Consider the following 14,874-nt stretch of genomic DNA (forward strand, 5'->3'; position numbering starts at 1 on the left):
TGCTGGTGGGGATGAGTAAGGTGACTAGACATGCTTTAAAATAATTATTCCTCAAAAAAAAAAAATACCCTTACATAACACATTCTCCAAATAGCCCAAAATTAACAATTCTGATGATACTAAATATTGCCAAGAATATGGAACAAAGGGGACCCATACACTGGTGGAATGATGTAAACTGGCACATTGGATATCCTCTGGTAAAGTAGGACATGTGTCCACTTTGTAACCCAGCAATTCTACTTCTAGGTGAATACTGTAGTGAAGTTCTTGCACATATGCACCAGGAGACATATAAGAAAGTTCTTAGCAGCAGTATTCTATAACCCTTACATCAAACAACAGAAGAGTGGTTTAATAAATATTGGTATATTGAATCAACTCTATAAGCAGGAAAAAAACTGAGTTTCAGCTGTATGCATCAAAGTGAATATAAGTTATAAACAATGCTAAGTGAAAGAACCAAGTTATGAAAGAATAAAGAGTATGATTAATTTCTAGAAGTTCCCCAAGAAAGCAAACCAACACTATAGTTTAGGAATTTGTAAATGCATGATTACCTATAAAGAAAAGCAGGTAATAACAACACCTATGTAGCACTTGCTATATACCACTCTAAGTGCTTTATATAGATTAACTCAATCGCCAAAAAAATTGAGAAATACCAGCTGGGTTCTTGCCAAAGTGCCATGATTAGTAAGTGTACATTCTCCAGTGTTTGGGGTACTCTTCTCGACATCACCATTTACCTAGCACCTAACTCCCATCTTTCAAGCCCCAATGGGAGCTTATTTCCTCCGTGACACTGTTCCTGATATGCCCTACTTTTGGGGTCCTTGACCTTGTATCATTGCCCTGAGAACACTATTTGTACTAACAATATGAAAAGACACGTTAACTCTAAGAGGCTATAGATTTTAAGACACACTATTCAGAAATTAGAAAGTAAAGCATAGAAGTGATGAAATACAGTGAGGAGGCTATTAGTATGGTAAGAACTCTGAGTTTGAAACACAAATGGGACTGACATTGGGTCTTGAAGAGTGACTGGAAGATGGATGAGAAGGTAGTATTTGAGTTTTACAGTACAGAACCATGTTTAAAACCTTAGATTTAAGCATCTAGAAGGCCTGTAGGATAAACCCTGAACTGTAAACTCTATGCCAAAGCAGGCCTCCCAAGACCTATCTTATTATAGATGAGGTGTTCTCAAATAAGAATAAGAAATATTTATTAGGATTTATTTTGCCAGACATGGTACTAAGGCATTAATCAGAAATCATCCAATGTCAATTCCGTGAGATGCACCCTGTCATTGTCCTCATTTTAGGCATAAAGAAAGTGAGCACAGAGAGGTTAAGTTCGCAAAGCTAATTAGTGACAGAGTCAGGATTTGAACCCTAACACCTCATTTTTAATCTCTGTACTCTGCCTCTTCAATATACTTAGATCTGAAAACACTGCCATGACCCCATTCTGAGGCTGGTGACAACGAATCATCAAATGCCCTGGACTGGAGATGTGAAAATGCACTTCATTATTGTGACAGGATTACTATGGATAAAAGGTTAAGTAAGAGTGTTCATTATAGGTAATTTTCCATTTAAAGATAAATGAACATTTGTAACCTAATAGGTAGGTTAGAAGGACTTCACTACCTTCTGAAATAAAGGTGTTTTTTTTTTCTTACGTTGAGGTGTGAATAAATTTTATTTTTATGTTAAGTAACAACATTTAAGCCTTAATGTAGATTTCAGCATTGCAGGGTAACTACAAACACCTATTCACTGTGCTCATCTGAAAAGAATTTTTAATTAAAAGTCTTTAAATTAAAAACTTCACAAATAGAGACAACCCCACTCTTGCCACTGCCAAAGGGCATAGGTTTTGGAGAAAAGTAGTAAAAAAGGAATCCCAGGGAATACAAAGTTACCTCAGATGAGTGTCCTTCCACGCACTCCACAAGGTCATCCACTATTTTCACAAGTTTGTCTATGATAGAATAATTACTCAAGCCTTCAGAAATATTTGAAAACTTGTCCAGAAGATCAGTCAAGCTGACTGACAACTGTTCCACCATCACGCTTATCCAACAATGACTAGGCTGAAAGAAATTGAAAGAAAGGAAGATAAAATCTCTATAGTCAGTCACCCCTCAAAGACATCAATGTTTTAGTCACTGCGGGATAAAGAATTTCCTTATATCAGAACAGGTCAGATGTTTTGTTTACCTCAGATTTAACATCGGTTTCAAAATTTGCAAATTAATAAAGATCAGAGCCAATATTGATGATGAACAATATTGCTCTCGTATGGAAGTAAACTAAGACAGAGCCAAGTCTTACCCTTGACAAGGTTTACTCACTGTTCTTAGAAAAGCTTTAGCACAGAAGGAGTTAAAAAAAAAAAAACAAAACTGTAGGAGAGAGCCCTAGCCTTCAAGGAACTTGCAGTCTTTTGGTGAACTGAAATAATAAGCAATGGATTAAAAATAGCCTGTTTTTCCAAACTGCTTGATAGATTTCAAGGTTTCTCTACACATAAATTCATGTGGGTCTTTAAAAATCAAACAACAATCATGGCAGGAATGTGGTCTGAGAGAGAAGCACTTTTGCCTTAGCAGCAGGACCAGCCACATAACTTGTGGGTCCAAGGACAAAATGAAAATACATTTATTGTTCAAAAAGTTGTTCAAAGCTGACTAATTACAAGATGGTGACAGTAAAGCATTAAACCAAGCACAGAGTCCTGCCCATGATGCTAGCTCTGCCCATTGGTTAGAAGCTCAAATCTTAAGAGTCAGGTATAACTGGGTTTGTTTTGGGCTGAGAAACTCCAGGCAAGCCACGTAAATTCTCTGAACCTCTCTTGGATGGGAATGGGAATAATGGAACAAGGTAGTTATGGGGAGATAATGTACATAATTTGTAAGTTTTATGAAGGCAGTTTTTTTTTTTTTATAAAAGCTTGTTCCCCATGGTGTCCCTATGGCCTAGAACTGTGTCTGGCATGTGAAAGTTGCTCAGAAATTATTTGCTGAACAGATGCATGAGTGAAGAAAAAAATACATGAGAAAAAAATTACTCTGTCAGGGATCTATACTTTATGTAAAGAGCCAGATAATATGTTAGACTTGGCATGCTAAGAGGCAAAAATAAAGGATATTATGCAGGTACATATATAGAAAGAAAATTTCTACAAAACTTTTATTACAGAAAATATAATTGAATATAATTTCTTTTGCATAATAACCAAATTTAATCTTTTTTAGTACAGGTCTACCAATAAAATTAATGGAATTCTTTATTTTGGGTCAGCATTTGGTGTGGTTGGGCCTCACAGCATTCTCTATTATCAAACAGACCACAAATGTCCATCTGTAAAAACTAATCTCAGTTAGCTGGCCATATAAAACCAGGTACAGACTGGATCTGACCTACAGGGCATAGTTTCCCAACCTTGGCTATGAATGGTTCTGGGCCAGTAGAGGTTTAGATTATTAGGAAAAAACCTCCTTGATACATTAAAATGGATTTCAGGATTTTTTAAATTAGTGCGGCATTACTTAAAATAATTACTTAAGTTCATATATATTCTGTATTTTAATGTTATGTTTTCTCACAAGGATCTTTTAAGTAGAAGCTCTGATTTTTTTTCTTTAATCTGCTAAAATGTAACAAGTGAGGGAAAAAAGATTGGGAATGGCTACAATTGCCATAGCTTATGTGATCCTAAATTATTTAAAATAACTTCTGCTGTAATAAATATATTATAATCACAGGGAGTAACTGATGCCACATAAAATGAATCAAACCACTAAATCCGATTTCTACCAGCAGAATATCTCTAAGGGAAGGCCAAGTAATTTATCCTAAATTAGGATATTTGGGGGCCATCTATTCATTTAACAGAACAGTTTTAATTAATAGAACACAGCTAAAAAGGAGACTGGTTTATCTACAGAATGGTAAGCCCCAATTCCTGGAAGCACTAAATGACATTCAAAACTTTCAGGAGTGTTGGCTCTGGCTTCAGAAAAGTAGAATAAACAAACCCCCAAATGGGAATTAGTTCAATTAGGCCATTTCACTCAACTCATCAACCAAGTTCTCAAAGACTATGTGTTTCCAAAGTATGTTCAGAATGGATTCTTTGTTTTGTTTACTCAGTGCTTATCCCAAGCACATGCAAGTTCACATTCACATCATTCGCACGTCTTTTTCCAAGATGTCAGTCTTTCCTACAGGGCTTAATCACTCTCCAAGTCTCCCACCATTTAGGCAGTGATAATTCCCTTTTAGATAGCCAGCCCTATCAGCAAGGGGCACATTTCCTAGGATACAGGACACAGCATATCCTGGAAATACTGTTTGAAGGGTATTTATAGGGCAGGGAAGCCTTCCCCAATTAGTTCATTCTATTGTAATTGTGCAAATTTTACTGTGGCAAGAAGATTTTAGGTGTTGGGTCTCTTCAAACTCTGTCATTATTCCGCTTTATAAATATTCTTGCCTATCCTTCCCCTCAGATCTTCTGATGTGGAAGAACCAAAATCAAGTTCCCTTAATCTGAAATAAGGTATTCATTTAGTTTCTGCAATCTTTGCCTTAAGTGAGGTTTTTTCTTTTTTGTGGTTAAAGTAGAAAAAAAAATTGTTTAAAGGTTTCTTATATTTAAACCTGGGAACTCTGGGGGTGCTTATTGCTACCACTTCTGTTTATCTCTATTTTCAGCTGAACTCTAGGTTTGCATTATGCATTCAAGTTCTCATTTAGCTATGACGACTCCCTCATGGCCACCCACGTTCTGTCCACATACCTAATCAACAGCTGAGGCAATCAACTTTTTCCAGGAAAATCCTCAAGCCTAAACTTGTAATTTCTTACAGTGAAATCATGGCAATCCAGCAATCTAATCTTAGCCAAATCTGCCCCTTTAACATGAATTCATCAATAGCCAATACGAAATTTCTGTACTACACTGCTGAAAAACACATCTCTAAACATCTTATAAGTTGTATTTCATTCATTATTCATTCTTGCAATAATTTTCTTGGAAAAAACTGTACAATTCAGACTTCTATCTTTTCATTAATTTGTTCAAAGAGTTACATGTTAGGATTTTAGGATTCTTGGACTTATTTTTTTTATTTAAAAAAAATTTAATGTTTATTTTTGAGAGAGAGAGACTGAGACAGAGTGTGAGTGGGGGAGGGCCTGAGAGAGGGAGACACAGAATTGGAAGCAAGCTCCAGGCTCTGAGCTATCAGCACAGAGCCCAATGTGTGGCTCAAACCACAAACCACGAGCCGTGAAAACATGACCTGAGCCAAAGTCGGACACCTAACTGACTGAGCCACCCAGGCACCCCAGGATTCTTGGACTTATTAAAGATAGATCTGAGGTTAAAAAAAATATATCAAATATCGGCCAGTTTTGACCTGTCTCCCTGCAAAAAAGAAAACCAGTTCTGACTATATCATCAAGCAGTTTCATATTTTCTTTTTAATTAAATATAGTCAATGATTTGCAAAAGAGAACAAAATACAGTAAGCTAATATTTCATTTGTGAGATGACAGACCTGTTTTTTTTTTTTTTGACTGATTCCAAGATTATGATTAGGAAATGGATGATTTAAGGCTATGGAGCTCCCAAATATAATCTTTTCCTTTGCCTTAATAACAGGCATTATTGTCACACTTTCTTAGCCTTCAGAGACAATTTTAAGCTCAAACAGTTCCATATAAATATTAACTCACAACATGCATCAGAAGAATGTAAGATATAAATAGTGTTCTCTATTTTACTAACAGAAGAATGTGAAGAATTAGGAAAGTTGATAAAGCCACAGAGGAGTTCAATGAAGTGATATAAAAAGTACCTTTCAAATTCTTAAAGTACATATAACTTAATGTTCGACTCACCCATATACATACAAAAAGAAATACAATCCTTGCTTTGAAAGGGAAAATCCAGGGCTGCCTGGGTGGCTCAGTCAGTTAAGTGATTGACTTCGGCTCAGGTCATGATCTCACAGTTCATGGGTTTGAGCCCCGCAAGGAGCTTTGTGCTGACAGCTCTGAGCCTGGAACCTGCTTCAGATTCTGTGTCTCCCTCTCTCTCTGCCCCTCCCCCACTTGTAGTCTGCCTCTATCAAAAAAAAAAAAAAATTAAAAAAATAATAAATAAAATAAAAATGAAAGGGAAAATCTATCTGGGTTTTCCTTAACTCCATACTCTCAATTTCTTATCTTCTTTCTTGGTAGCTTCCATCTTACATTTTCTGGGTTAATTACAGCAACTCTGGATAAAACCACTGGAAAGATATGCTTTCAATTCCTATATAACACATATCATTCTAGAATGCTAAGTTAGTCAATGATAATGCATCAATATCCTTAACGGGCTACCACGCCCCTACCCTTGAAGATTTGCTTAAAACTGTGAACCTCCTGTAAGTGATTTTTTTTTTTTAAGTTTAAAGTGTGTGAGCTGGGGAGAGGGGCAGAGGAAGGGAGGGACAGGGAGAGGGAGAGAGGGGGGTAGAGAGAGAGAGAAAAGTCCTAAGCAGGCTCCATGCTCAGCACGGAGCCAGATGTGGGGCTCCATCCCACAACTCTGGGATCACAACAGTAGCTGAAATCAAGAGTGGGGTGCTCAACCGAGCCATCTGGGTACCCCTAAGGGATTTTAAAGTTTATAGCATCATGACTAAGTTGATGATTTAACTAAATGATTAAATGAAAGATATAAAAACTATTATACTTAAAAACATTCTAAACATAACTAGGAATACTACTGCTTCTAAAGATCAATAATGAAAAAATCCATGCACATTCTAAAACCACACATATTTAAAATACATAATATACGAATATATGAAATAGATAACATATGATATGTGATATAACACCTCTGCAATCCCAGAACTGATACATTTGAGACCCTGGCTGAAATTGTGTGTTTTAAAAACATCCTAGTGGGTGCCTGGGTGGCTCAGTCGGTTGAGCATCGACTTGGGCTGAGGTCATGATCTCACCGTTCATGAGTTGAGCCCCAGATAGGGCTTTCTGCTGTCAGCACAGAGCCTGCTTCAGATCCTGTTCCCCACCCTCTCTCTGCCCTTTCCCAACTTGCAGATGAGCTCTCTCTCAAAAATAAACATTAAAAAAATAAAAATTTAAAAAACAAACATCCTGGGGACTTACTGAGTCTGCCATACTTTCTCTTCTCTGTCCTCTGCTTCATTCAAGAAATTGTTCTGCTTTATTAGCTGAAAGAACCTGACACATTATTCTGCATCAATCTTGGATGCAGAGGGAGTCTCTAAGAGCAGTCACCATTAGCTTTATAGAATCAGAAGGTGAAAGTGGACACAATGTACTGTAAATTTCTTCATGCAAGCACTTGGCGCTTCTTTCCATTTGGTAGCTATTTGAAGACAGATACCTGTGTGCTTCCTTACTGAGTCTAAGGTTGGTATCTGCGTTGTGAGAGTTCCTGACAAAGGAGCTGGGGTAATGTATCTGTTAGGATTCTTACAGAGAAACAGCACTGGCTCATGACCATGAGCCCTCTGAGGAATATTCACAAGAAGCATGCACTCAGTCTTCTATTCCAACTAATCTAATTACTAGCATTACCTCCCACTTAGATTGTTTTTGTTTTCTTTTCTTTAATGTGTGTGTGCCAGTATTAGAGGTATGAATGCCCAAGGCACAAAGCATTCCTTTGTTTCCTCTCCTGTTTCCAGCATTTCCCTTCTGAGAAATCAAAAGAACCTAGAGCCACGCCATTAGAATCACAATAGTTTGGATCTGGAAGGAATACCGAAGACCACCTGGTCCAGCCCCATAATTTCACAGATGGGAATGCCAAGACTTAGAGCAATGACGTGATTTGTCCAAGGTTGTACAATAAATTTAAAACAGAAACATTACAAAACCGAGACTCCCAAGCACTCACTTAGTTCTTTTGTCAGTGATACAAAGCACATACAGCTGCAGCATTTCTTCTGCCAGGTTGTCTATGAGTCTTGTGGTCTCACATCTAGACCAGACTATACTGGCCCTTGGACTCAATTAAGACATCTCTTGGGAACGGAAATGGTTCCGTCTCATTTCAATGAATTCAGAGTCTACTGATGAAAATAAATTTCTCCGAGCCAATGGTCACAACCAAACGGCAAATGCCAATTGCCTTTAGTGGCCTTTCTTTATCCTCCTTCTGGTATTTACTCTTAAAGGCTAGAGAACTGACACTCCCCTGCTACTCACAAACATTCCACAGCAGGCAAATTTCAAACATTTCTATAAAAGCACTTTGCAAAAGCAGTGTGTGCTCACATTAGTAGTGTGGAATCTCTAAAATCTTAACTCCCTTTTGGAGGAGCCGGGTTTTGTCAGGATTTATTTTGGTCTTCTCCCTAAACAATTTGGGTCTTCGGTATTTACTTTAGGCATCTAACTTTGCATTTTCTTGCTTGAATTAAAGTGATGTAGCAACTTTAACCTGATTAAGATGGTAATCAGCCCACATACTATAAATATGTGTTGTTTCCCATGGCCTATAAATGGTCCCTGAGCCAGACACAAAATAGCACAGTGAGGAAGGAACAGCACAGAGAGGTGAGGGCAGAAAGGATGAACGAGAGGTTCGGTGTTTAGTTTTAATTGTTAACACACTTTGTGATTTCAGTCAAGTCACTTCGTCTATTCAGAGCTTCAATTTCTCCATAGACTAAAGGGGTCATAAAATACAGGGGCTATTAGCCACCTGTGGCTACTGATCGCTCAAAATGTGGCTAGTATAAAGCACTAACATTTTATTTTACTTACTTTTAATTTGTTTACATTTAAAAATCAATACTTGATTCAATGACTGAAAAATTTTTAAGTATATTTAGAAAATCTTAGGTTTGTGAATCTGCACTTTCAACTGTAAACTTTATGAAAATCTAAACATGGAGTAAATATTTCTGATGAAAATTTAACGTCTGCACTGAAATGTGCTGTAGCTATGAAATACACTGTGGACTTTGAATAACATGAAAAAATGTAAAATTCCATTAATTTATATTGATAGGGTAAAATGATATTTTGGATATATCGCAGTAAAGAGAGAGAGAGAGAGAGAGAGAGAGAGAGAGAGAGAGAGAGAGAGAGAAGCCCAAGTAGGCTCCACGCTCAGCAGGAACCCCATGAGGGGCTCCATACCACGACCTTGGGATCATGACCTGAGCTGAAATCAAGACTCAGCCACTCAACTGACTGAGTCATCCAGGTGCCCCATGTCCCCCCCCCCCTTTAACTTTTTAAAATGTGGCTACTGAACAATTTTTAAGATTATATATATAGCTTTCATTATGTTTCTACTAGACAGCAGTGGTCTAGATATTCTGAACAGCATCTTAACATAATCACTAAAGATGGACGCTGCCTGTAGTTTGAGTACACAAAAGAGCCACTTAAAAATAGTTTTGGGATGCCTGGGTGGCTCCAGAGTCAGCTGAGCCTGCTTAAGATTCTTTCCCCCCCCCCCCCCCCCCCCCCGCCCTTACTTATGTGCTCTCTCTAAAAATAAATAAATTTAAAAAAAGACAATCTTCTTAGAATTAGTATTTAATGTTATGTTTTATTCATTTGACTAACATTTTATACCTATTCTTTTTAAATAAATACTTATTCTATGGGAGATAGAAGTAGATAACTACAGTGTCTGCTTGGCTGATTTCATCTATTTCTACAGGAAGTACTTCTAACCATAGGGTTGCCCCTCAGGAATCATACTCACAACTAGTGAAGTTGCTCTGTGGCCATAACTGATTGGACAACTGGCTGGAGTCCCTTCATGAAGCCTGGCTGCATCCTTGTCCTTTAACTTGGAATGCTACTCTTCAGTATCCTTATAACTGGAACTTTTTCTTTCTTTCTTTCCTCTTTAGAATTAAGTTTGAATTCATTACTGTTAGTGAGAACCAAAGAACTCTAAACAAATGAAGATGGACCTTTCAAGATTTGGAAATCAAGACATTTTTTTGCCACAGTTAAGTGCTAACTGGTAAGCAGTTTCTGAGTAACTACTATCTGCTTGAAAGGTGAGGAAATATAAAGGAGTGAAAGATTTGATCCCTAATCATTAGACAAATAAAATACAGTAAAAATAGAAAACATAAGAAAATAATAATGATAGCATCTGACAATGTATAGATCTTATATCTTGGGCTTTTCCTATCTTAATTATTTCTCACAACACTTTGAGACAAATATATAACACATACAATTTTAAATAGCTAGGTGAGGTATAATATGATCAGGTACCCAAAATGAGTTGTTTTTGGACAAGTTCTATAAAAATTCAGAGATGATGAACTAAAAGGTAAAGTCTACAGATCAGACACCATCTTGGTATTCCTGACCACTGCATCCCCCGAGGCAAGCAGAGTAGGGGTGAAGCCAGTTTTACTGGATGATGCAGGGAAGAGAGCATGGAACAGTAGGAACTAGCCCTGGTGAGAAAGGTAGATCTCACCCTGATCTTGGACAAGAGGCCATGGAGAAGATGCTTTTAGCTGTGAGACACTGCAGGATTCTACAGGTAGAATTGGGATGGCTGGATGGAAGGGGAAAGGACATCCCTGGCCAAGGGAAGTAGCACTGAGCAAAGTCAGAGTTGAGAATAAGCAATGTAATTTTAGGAGGCAGGGATGCATCTAGCTGGGGTGGCTGGTTTGTGTTGGGCAAAAATAGGTATTAAGATGAGGTGGTTAGGAGGAGGCAAGATTATGAACATTAGATTCAGGAATTTGGCTTTCAGCCTTTAGTTACTGGGAACAGTGAGAATGTTCTTGAATATGGAAATGACTCAGTGAAAGCGGTTGGACAGAAGCCTCAAGAAAACCATGATTCCTAAAAATTGCATAATACGTGGGGTGGCTCAGTTGGTTGAGTGTCCGACTCAGCTCAGGTCATGATCTCATAGTTCGTGAGGTTGAGCTCCTTGTCAGGCTCTGTGCTGACAGCTTGGAGCCTGGGGCCTGCGGCCTGCTTCAGATTCTGTGTCTCCCTCTCTCTCCACCCCTCCTTCACTCACATTCTCTCTCTCCCTCTCTCTCAAAAATAAACGTAAAAAAACCCTTAAAAATTGAATACCTCATATCTAAGATTTTTAATAAAATACACATATCTAAAAAAAAGACAGCAATAATATTGAAGTGCAGGTATTGTGTGAGGAGTTACAGGCACTCAACACAATAATCTCATGTACTCTACTCAGGTCAAATTTGCTCCTTAGAGAAATTACATGAGATGACATGGGAACTTCTTCCTTCGTCACTTTCAGCAGGGATTTATTAAGTGCCTATTGTTCATCACGCACTGAAGACATAAGAGCAAACATCGACAAATTCCTGCCTTACAGATGTTTACAGGCGTTAAGTAGAAGGTTATCAATTAAATAAATCCGCAGATAAATGGAAAACTGCTATTTTGAAGGATGTTACAAAAAGAGTTTCCAACAGGAGGATTTGGCTTCTTCGAGGAAGAAGGGGAAGGCTCCCTTAAAGAAGTGAAATTGAAAGCAAGAGTCAGAAGTTGCCGGAATCAAAGGACTACTCAGGTACACAGAAAGCCGTGTGCAGAGGAACAGTGGCAACAGAAAACACGTGAGGATGTGCAGCTAAAAGAGGACTTGGAAAGGGGCCAGATCATGAGAATCTTGAAGGTGTTATTTAAGGAGCTCCTTTTTCTGTTTCCTAAGAGCAACAGGCACACAGACATCAAAGTGTATGAAGAAGGAGGGGTAAAATAATCAGGTGTGTTTTTTTTTAATTACTCTGTCTACTCAAGAAGAGTCAAAACCTCAAATGAGAAGTCCTGAAATGGCAAGGGAGATGGGAAGAGCCCAGAGGCCGCAGGGCCGGGTAGAGAAAGGTGGGGAGAATTGAGAATGGGAATCCTGGACACGAGGGTGAAGGTGCTAAAGGGAAGGTGGCCTGCAGGCTTATTGTTACATATTGCCAAGGGCTTCTTTGTTTAACCCTGCCTTTGAAAATAGAAACTGATGTGGCAAAGACTGGTTTAGGTAAGAATCGTCAATACATACTCAATTTATGGGATAAACTTTGATGAAGAACCATACATGGTCTTAAAACATCTCCCCAAATATTGCTTCTGAGTTGCTCATGAGTAAACACACAGAAACAGTGTAACACCTTAATCAGGTGATCCAAACAGCGCCATGAAGGGGGAAGATGGACACTGTGTGCCTCCGGGTATGATAACCTGAGGATGCTTCATCACTTATATAGCATTCACGGCTTGGAACACATAACCTGAATATAACAGTCATCAAGAAACACGAATCAAGTGTCTCAGAGACACACGTTTTACTTAAAGAGGAGGGCTGTGTTACTCAAAAATCTCAGTGTCATAAAGACAAAAGAAAGGCTGAGGAACTCTTAAAGCAGACTGGTGGGCTTAAAACAGTACAAATTTATGATGTTACAATTGTTGAGGTCAGATCCAACTCCAGGCTGTTTAGGCTCAAATCAAGGTGTGCACGTGGGCTGGTTTATTCAAAGGGGCTCTTCAGGAGAATTATTTTCCTTGCCCTCTTCAGCCTTTGGAGGCCACCACCTGCGTCCCTTGGCCCGTGGCCCCTTCCCCATCTTCAAAGCCAATGGCGTAACATCTTCTAATCACTCTCTCTGGCTCTGATACTTCTGCCTCCCTCATATAAGGATTCATGTGATTAGAATAGAACAATCTGGATAATTTCAGATAGCTTAAGGACTTAGAGATGGGGCGTTTAATTATATCTGCAAAATCCCTTTTTACATGTAAGGTGATATGGTCACAGCATGGGACATCTTTGGGAGACATTTGGCCGTCTCACACCTGATGTAAAAATGCAAGCCATTATCCTAGCCTGGATCTTGTACTAGAGGAAAATACTAAACAGATACAGCCAATAGATTTAAGTATTTTAGTTATTGCTAAATTTACTGAAGTTGACAACCATACTGTGGTTACAAAGGAGAAAAGCCTTTACTTAGGAAACACACACTGAAGCATGTAGCGGTAAACATCCCTTATATATATAAGTGATTCGATGAGTTCAGAAAAACAATAACACACACGCTTGCACATTTACTTTAGTAAAGTAAATGAGGCAAAATGTTAAAAGTAGACGAATACGCATTAAAGAGTTTGTGAGTGTATTTGGAATACTCACAACTTTTCTGTAAGTTTGGAATTATTTCCAAATAAAAAGTTAAAGCTGATAAATCTATAATAAAAAATGGATAAATCTTCTTTTTACTCAAATACCATAAGCAAGTCATAATATATATCATTTTATAAACATTGGGATAACAGCAGATGTGGGGCACAAATTCAGCAATCCAATTTTTGGTCTTTCTGCAATAACGTCACTGGTAAATGAAAGGATCAGAAATGTTTAGGATTTTTAAGGTTAGTGACTTAAAATCCTAACAGTCTGGCAATATTACAGTTTCAAGAGCTTAAGACAGAATTGGTGATTATCATCAGGTTTAAATACCAACTGGCTGGTAGCACCCTGCTATTTGTGAGAAGGAAACTCCTAGGTAATTTTCTAAGAGGTCCCTTAGAAAAGTACCTCCCCTCCCCCCACCATTTTCAGGAGTACTTAGCAGAATTTTAAAGCAAAACTACAACAATAAAGCGTATTCTATTCTAGAGCCACCTTCTGCCCGGTGCTTCAAGACGGAATTTTATTGCCGTGGCCCCAGACAATCTTTCTGGTGCTCATTCTGATTCCTACTCCACCCTTTATTGTTTAAAGACAAAATATAATGCAGCTGGGTCTCTGACCACTGACAAATAATCACTGGCCTCTCCACTGGGAAACTCCTCTGGTCTTGGCAGAAACTAACATTTTAAAATAAAGGTAAAACAAAGTGTAAGACCCCGTTTCTACCCAAAGCCTTATGCACGAGCTTATTTTTCTTGCCAACTGTGGTAGCCAAGAACAAAGTTTCTCCAGTTGTGCCAGGACGGTGTGCCAAGATCAAATAATAGTGGACTTTTCTCAATTACAGAAACAAGAAAAAAAAAACGTGGCAACGAATCAGCTTTATTTTTGCAAGTTTGGCTCTTGCTACCACAGCCCATACTAAAATGTGTGACTGAGCACAACCTAGGATTTTATCAGCACAAAGTAATCTATTTTGTTATTTTCAATTTAACATGAAAAGCTGCATGATTTCTTTGAGTTTGGCAATCGCAGACCTAAATGCTTCTGTCAGGAGCAGGGTGCACCTTTATTACTTACGTGTTTCACTTAGGACACCCTCCCTTGCTATTGATGACTAGAGGTTTCTTTTTAAGACTGTCACTTTTTAGTTGGATAACCCTGGGCAAAATGCTTATAAACCTCAGTGTGTCATTTGTAAAACAAGAACCCATACAAATCACAGAAGCTGTCTTGCCTTCCTTGAAGGGTTTTTCTAACCATCCAAAGAAATAAATATGTGAAATCATCATGAAAGTTAAAAAAAAAAAAAAGCATTATGAAAAGGCCAGATAGTCCCCCTCAACTAGCTATTAAATTTTTTGCACATAAAGCTAATTGATGTGTTTGTTCCTTAAAATGTCTGCCAAAGGGCTGGCTCCAGAACTTTTCCTAACAAATACTGTACCTGCTGCCTGAGTGATCGACTGAATAGATGAATTAACTTTCAAGCTGCTATGATTTTACATTCCTATTTGAAAAGAACTCCCCCTAATTCAGTGGAACAGACACTAACCTAAACTTGAGGGTATCTGGTTCAACATGAAGAAACACATTCGAAGGAGTTCTAAGGAACTTTAGATAGCTCGTGCTAAAATGTTT

General features: G+C 38.2%; 1 protein-coding gene across 6 annotated transcripts in view; it reads right to left on the bottom strand.

Annotated features, from left to right (window-relative positions):
- KITLG (KIT ligand) overlaps positions 1 to 14,874 on the bottom strand; it is an 80,907-nt gene that overhangs the window by 19,825 nt on the left and 46,208 nt on the right. For all 6 annotated transcript variants that reach the window (XM_042992872.1, XM_042992869.1, XM_042992871.1 and 3 more), the window contains one exon: positions 1,934 to 2,104. In XM_042992872.1, coding sequence (XP_042848806.1) covers positions 1,934 to 2,104 — 171 coding nt within the window. The remainder of the gene's footprint in view (positions 1 to 1,933; positions 2,105 to 14,874) is intronic.

This window comes from Panthera tigris, chromosome B4, assembly GCF_018350195.1.
Source record: "Panthera tigris isolate Pti1 chromosome B4, P.tigris_Pti1_mat1.1, whole genome shotgun sequence".
NCBI classification, from domain to species: domain Eukaryota; kingdom Metazoa; phylum Chordata; class Mammalia; order Carnivora; family Felidae; genus Panthera; species Panthera tigris.